This window comes from Hyposmocoma kahamanoa, unplaced genomic scaffold, assembly GCF_003589595.1.
Source record: "Hyposmocoma kahamanoa isolate Upper Pololo Valley unplaced genomic scaffold, ASM358959v1 80, whole genome shotgun sequence".
Taxonomy (NCBI): domain Eukaryota; kingdom Metazoa; phylum Arthropoda; class Insecta; order Lepidoptera; family Cosmopterigidae; genus Hyposmocoma; species Hyposmocoma kahamanoa.
This window is the reverse complement of record NW_020654051.1, coordinates 5,615,582-5,622,401: the sequence shown is the minus strand read 5'-3', so window position 1 is coordinate 5,622,401 and position 6,820 is coordinate 5,615,582. Positions and strand designations below refer to the sequence as shown.

Genomic DNA, 6,820 nt, shown 5'->3' with positions numbered 1-6,820 from the left:
AATCTTCAATGATTGTCATTACAAGGCTGAATACATAGGTTTGAAATTGAAACTTGTAACTAGATTAAAAACAAGAAGTAAATAAATAAATAGTATTAGCATTGTATGATTCATTATGTATGTTTGTTTATGAGGCATGTATTTAAGGACCTGAATATAAATATATAAATAAATAAATAAAATAACATTAAAGCAGTAATTTGGTATATTAAAATACGCTTTATTCATTCAATTCCTCCATATCTGTAGTCACTGGTATCTTTAATACTTTCATTGAAGATATTGTTACAAACTCAGAGCTACTTTGTTATCTATCCATGACATAACTAGCATATCAGTGAAAAAACAAATACACAATTGTCTCGCCTATCTGATATCAATGTCATATAACTTACATATCTCTGTTTTATAAATGTATCTTTTTTCTTTATATTTGGCCCAATGTGAGTTGGGGACTTAGTACGTTTTACAAGGGTTGTGAACCTACTTCGACATGGTTTTGTCATTATGTTTTCCTTCACTATTGGCGATAGGTATTGTTTCTAAACAAATACAAATGTACCTTACCATAGGTACATGCCGCCCCAGTACGAACTATCGATCTCTCTTTAACGCACCGCTTTAACGTCAGAACAGTTAATAAGTTTTTGTATTGAATTGATATTAATTTTTTTTGTGAAATTACTCCACTACTTTGTTATAATTATTAATACAAAAACCGAACTAATCGTTAGAAGAAGACGTCGTTCGTCGTTTGATCTTTGTATTAATAATTATAACAAACTAGTTACTAAGATTTTTTTAATGTGGATGTTTCACCACATTGATATTAAATTATTTTTTGTGAAATACCCCACTAGTCTGTTATAATTATAATTATTAAACAAAGATCGAACATTTAGAAAAAAATCACTTCGATCCGGTTGGATTCGAACCAACGTCTCCCAGCAAACAGTGCCCGACGTTATGCCAACTAAGGCACGGAACGAATCAACGGATCTCACGAATTTTTCCGTGTGTTTGTTGCAGATCTTTGTTTTTGGTTTTTAACGATATTTTGGAAATAGAACAAGCACTTGGAAATATTTTGCTTATCTTTATTCTCAGATAAAGAAGTTAACGGATCTGGGCCTTATGGCAGCGTCAGTTTCCGAAGACGATGGAGGCTTAGGGCTCGACTACCTGTCTCTCGCTGTAGCCATCGAAGAGATCTCCCGTGGTTGCGCCAGCACTGGGATGATCTTGTGCATACATAACTTCTTATACGTAAACTTGGTTAACGAAAAGGGCACACAAGAACAGAAGGAGCGATTTTTAACCGATTTTACTAAAGGTGCGATTGGATGTTTTGCATTGAGTGAACCTGGTAAGTTTAATTTTATAGTTATTTAGTCTAGGTCTTTTTAAATAGTACCAAGTAGTGGAACAAACAAGTCGTGCACTTGGTGCTAAGCGACACGCCTGTCCATAACAGTTGCTGTGCCACTCAGTGCTTTAAATCACGAAAATCTGAGGAGCACTGCGACTGCACCTGTCACCTTGAGACAGATGGCTAAGTCCCATGTGTCTGTAATTTCACCAGCACCCTTACCCTTCAAAACCGTAACACAGTAATGCTCACATTCGACAGAAATAGGTAAGGTGGCAGTACTTCCCTGGACGAACTCTTTCATAAGGAGCCCTACAGCTACCAAAAAGTCTTGGTTAATTAAATCTTGGGAGTGCCATAGAGGTGCATGCCGCTGTCATTTGATTGATGTAATTAGGTAATATATGTTTTATTGACTTACCACTCAGGGCACATAGCAATATATAATCTCTGTACAGAGTACTAAAATAACCGACCTCTAAATTCATGAATCCCCTAGTTTGCCATCCTTAGAGGTGAAACATTTTCTTCAAATTGAAATGAGTCCACTTCTGAGGTACCCTCTTTCCAACAAAAAATAATCATCAAAATCGGTTCATAAATTTGAGAAATAAGTTAATAAGAGGTATCGCGTAACATATTTAAAAAAAATGTGCATGCGAATTGAGAATCTCCTTGTTTTGAAGTCGGTTAAAAACAATATCGAAACAAAAACGGGTGCGTTAACTTAATTCACCCGAATTATTTCACCTATTAATCTTTTAGTAAACTTAAATCATCCGGGTGCATTAGATAAACATAAAAATAAACTAGTCACCACTATATATAAGGACGCCAGGATTCAACTCGTTACATGGTACAGATACGGTGATGAAAAACTTCGTGATGAAACCTGCATATCGAAGAAGGTTCACAATGAAGTCCCCAACCCGCATTGGACTAGCATGGCGAGTTATGGCCTAAAGCCTTGTATGAGAGGAGCCTCTACGCGGCACTGGGCTGTACAAATAGGTTACAGTATGATGAGTGTTCTGAGTAATGCACCCAAACTGAAACAGAAGTTAAAATTAGCTCATCTCATCAGATGATCTTTTCATCAAAAGTGAAGATGAGGTCGACGATAGAGCATGCACACCTAAACAATACCTATTTACTCTCGTCTTGAAAAGGCCCAAGTTATAGCATTCTAGGGAATAAGTCTACAGGCAGGGAATCCCACTCCATAGCCGTTCGCCATATAAATGTTGAAGCGAAATTCTTCGTGCGAATCCTTGAAACTTGGAATATCCACAAAATCATACAAAAAAGAAACTAAATAATCTAAACCAATAAAAAAAAAACAATTTATTTGTACTTCAGCAAGCCTAATAAGTCTAAGGGTCGTATTCTAGAACTCGACTCAATGCTTAAGTCAGGACTTGAGTATGATTCAAAGCACTAGAAATCATACTCAAGTCCCTGCCATTAGGGTCGTATTTCCAGTGCTTGTGTTGCCAGTGCAATCCTGACTTGAGTATTGAATAGAGTTCTAGAATACTACCCTAAGTGTGAGGCTAGACGAGCGTAATTTTGTGAGTTGTGAGTTGCGTTTTTTTGCGTTGGACCGAAATTCGGTTGGAGCGCCAGACGAACGTATTTTATTCAGTTGCTTTTAAGCGTTTATACGGGGTGTTTGTGTCGTAATAGTGTAATGGATCCATTAAAAATAGTATGCATTTGTGAAGCATTAGAAGACGATGTTCGAAAAAGAAGCTGGATACATCCATTTCAGGATTTCATATATTATATACAAGTTTATGTGAACGTCCAGATCAATTTGTTAAGTACTACCACATGCCAATAAATGTTTTTCAAGAATTATGTTCAACCTCAACATTAAACATTTTCGCAAGAAACGTCTATATTCACGCGCATCCTATACCAAAGTGACCCCTTCCCTCACCCCTACCTCCACCCTCGCCAGCCCGACGCACGATGCGACCGAAAGTCAGTCAGATAACTCATTTTGCGTCGTCGTGTGAAACAAACCATACTTTTGTATGAGTCGGAATGCAGCGCAAACTGCGCAACTCAAAAAACGTAACTCACAACTCACAAAATTACGCTCGTCTGACCTCACACTTAGCTCAGTGTGAGCTTTCTTCAAAAGCAACGCACTGATTTTGTGCATTATCAGCGAAAGTCGAAACTATGTGTTTATGTTAGTGTACTATAGAGTAGAAAATGTTAAAACTTGACGGATAAAACTTAATAAAAAAGAGCAGCAAATACACGATAATTAATTAAAAATATAAATATTCAATTACTAATATATAATAATTGCAAATACAGGAATTGTAATAAATACCGAAGCGACAAGACAGACAGGTTATCATTTAGAAGCTTGCGCTGTAGAAAATGTTTAGAAATACTTAGCTTGCAGTCTTTATAGTTTCTTCTAGTCCTCTGTTGTTGCCGCTGTTATTTCTTTCTAGAGTGCTTCAGATCTTGGCAAATTATATCTGAAATCCTGTTGCCGCGTGAAATTAGCTTCTGTTCATTCCAAAAGCCAATATTATAACATCATTTTAGTGTTTCTTATTCACATAATACTGGCTTATTTCTAATATGATTCCATTAATCTTAGGAGCGGGCAGTGACGCAGCGAACATTAAGACAATGGCGCGCCTCGATGGGGACTTCTGGATTCTGAATGGGAAGAAGAGTTGGGTGACGTCAGCCATTGAAGGCTCCGCCGCCGCGGTCTTCGCTACGTTTGACCCTGAGCTTAAGCATAAGGGTATTGCGTGTAAGTTGTTTAGGTTATTTATTTAACTTTGAACTTACGTCGAGTCCCATTACGTCGAGGCGCATTTCGGAGAACTGTACCTTTGCGACGAATTCTATTTAGTCTCTTCCTATTGCTTCGAATTGTATTATTATTACGACGAGTCTCATTACGAAGAGTTCCATTATGACGACTCCCATTACGTCGAATCATATTACGACTAGCGTTGCCCAATGCAAGCCCAAGGCAAGACTAACCTCAGTCGTGGTCTTGCGTCGGTACACCTGGTCTTAGTATTGCACACTGAGTGTCGTATTCCAGAACTCTACTCAATGCTCAAGTCAGGACTTGAGTATTGCAGTGAGCACTGAAAATAATACTCAAGTCCTTGCCATTAGGGTCGTATTTCCAGTGCTTGAAATCATACTCAAGTCTGCTCAAATCCTGACTTGAGCATTGAGTAGAGTTCTGGAATACGACCCTCAGTCTTGGTCTCGGTCTTGCTGCTAGAGTCTCGCAAGTCTTGCAATTACCTATCGCTACTTATTAGATATGCAAATGTACGACGCCGATTATCATAAACCGCAGGTTATGATAACGCTTGAGGTCGTGTTGCATTGTTCTTATACACACTTTTACAATTGATGTTAAACATGCATACATACACTTAGAGCTCTTTTCCCATAAGCATAGGAAAAATAAATTGAATTAAATTTATGAAAATAATGTATAATTAAATTGTAAATTTTAATTTAAAAAAAACTTCATTTTTTAGTACTCATAGTAAGAAGCTTATATAATATTATTATAAATAATGAAATGATCTTAGTTTCAATTTACATTGACGCAAGACGGAAAGGAAATGTAAGCGAGTTTTTGTAATGAAATTGTACATAGTATAATTGAACTTTGTAAATATTATGTAAATTGTTAACGTACAATGTAGATACGATACGGTAGCTGCTAGAATTTCCGAAACTGTATAAGAATTCTCCTGAACACGCGCAACCTGTTGTTACAAAAATTCACTTCCATTTTGTTCCGCTACAATGTAAATTGAACCTTAAAGTAATCATCATAATTAATAATTAAATAAGTTATTGGATGCTCTGTGTTAATGTTGATTAATATTTCGACTCTTCCGAAGAACAGAGTCCGATACGATTATAAAGCGAAAAGAGGATAAATACATGATCTCGTTATTGAACCTAAGGCCTCTCTATACGTGTATTCAGAATTTGTATTATGTTATTTCGTTTCGGAAATATAAAATCGAACAACAGTCGATCTGATATCCACAGCGAAGAACAAAGATAGAAATGTACAGTGTCCTGAGAATAAGCAGTCTTGCAGATGGGTCTTTGTTCTACTGATGAGTCGATTTATTTTATTGAATATCATGATATTTTTACTACCATGATATTCATATATTTTTTGATACTCACATAAACATAAAATACTCCACCAGTTTGTTATTATTATTGACATAAACAACACAAAGAAAAAGTCTTTCGATCTGACTGGACCCAAACCAGCTTGTGTTGCCACGCCGGGGCCATTGCTCTTACCAACTGAACTACAGATCGAGTCGGCAGCAGATCTTACGAATTTCTCTATGTGCTCGTTGCAGATCTTTCTATAGCGTTTAAACGGTCTTTTTTGCCGTTGGCGCCACATGTGAGAAACGTATGGAAGTTGCATTGGGTGATTTGCTTAAAATTTTTCAGGTTTTCTGGTCCCCCTCGACACTGAGGGAGTCTTCAGAGGGAAGAAAGAGCCTATAATAGGTGTCAGGTAATTAATCTATACTTTTAACATTAAGAATATTATCACAGTCAGGCTGATCTTCCACCAAATCCAAACCAAGCCGAGATATGTTCAAGCAACCACTAGGATTAGTTACTGGTGGTGATGGAACGCCAGTCTAAGTCTAGTCCCTTGACGGTGAAAATTCATTCCGTGGCGGAATGATTACATATTTTATAATATCATGTGACGGGACGAACAAGCCGTGCTCCTGATGGTAAGCTACACGCCTGTCCATAACAGTTACAGTACCACTCAGAGCTTTAAAAGAGCAAAGATCTGAGGGGCACTACAACTGCGCCTGTCATCTTGAGACATAAGTTGACAAGTTCCATGTGCCTGTAATTTCACCAGCACCCCTTTAAAACCGGAACACAGTAATGCTGACATTACTGCTTGGCGGCAGATATAGGTAAGGTAGCAGTACTAGGTGGCCAGTTGGTATTTAGCAGATCCATCCCATAGATGGCGGTAGTAATCCATACACAACCGCTTTTGCTTGGTACAGTTGTAGCAACTGTCCCAGTGTGAAGTCACTACTGACGTTGGAAAGGATGTCAAGCTTCCTGGCTGCATTCGTGGCCTTTATTTATTCAATCAATCAATTGGATGGATTCAATGTATCTACCGAAGTTCAAACTGGACGACAGGTCTATTCCAAGTAACTGAAGAAGAAGATCAGCTCTTCACCACTGGCCCTTGTATCGGACAAGTATCTATCCACAACTGCTGTCCTCAGCATATCCAAAAGTGCCTGGAATTAATTAATCTAAATTAATGAATAACTAAAGCTTATTGGTTGTTTTTGGTGGAAGTAATCACTTTAGAAAAACGTAAATTTGCGATTTGTTCATTTATTTGTGAAATTTATAAATAAA

The 6,820-nt window shown here is 37.4% G+C and overlaps 1 protein-coding gene across 1 annotated transcript in view; it reads left to right on the top strand.

Moving 5' to 3' along the window:
* The first annotated feature begins 507 nt into the window (after positions 1-507).
* LOC113233940 (short-chain specific acyl-CoA dehydrogenase, mitochondrial-like) overlaps positions 508-6,820 on the top strand; it is a 14,392-nt gene continuing 8,079 nt past the window's right edge. The window contains exons 1-5 of the mRNA XM_026469176.1: positions 508-533; positions 1,068-1,366; positions 3,996-4,157; positions 5,864-5,930; positions 6,457-6,486. Of these exons, the coding sequence (XP_026324961.1) occupies positions 508-533; positions 1,068-1,366; positions 3,996-4,157; positions 5,864-5,930; positions 6,457-6,486 (584 nt within the window). The remainder of the gene's footprint in view (positions 534-1,067; positions 1,367-3,995; positions 4,158-5,863; positions 5,931-6,456; positions 6,487-6,820) is intronic.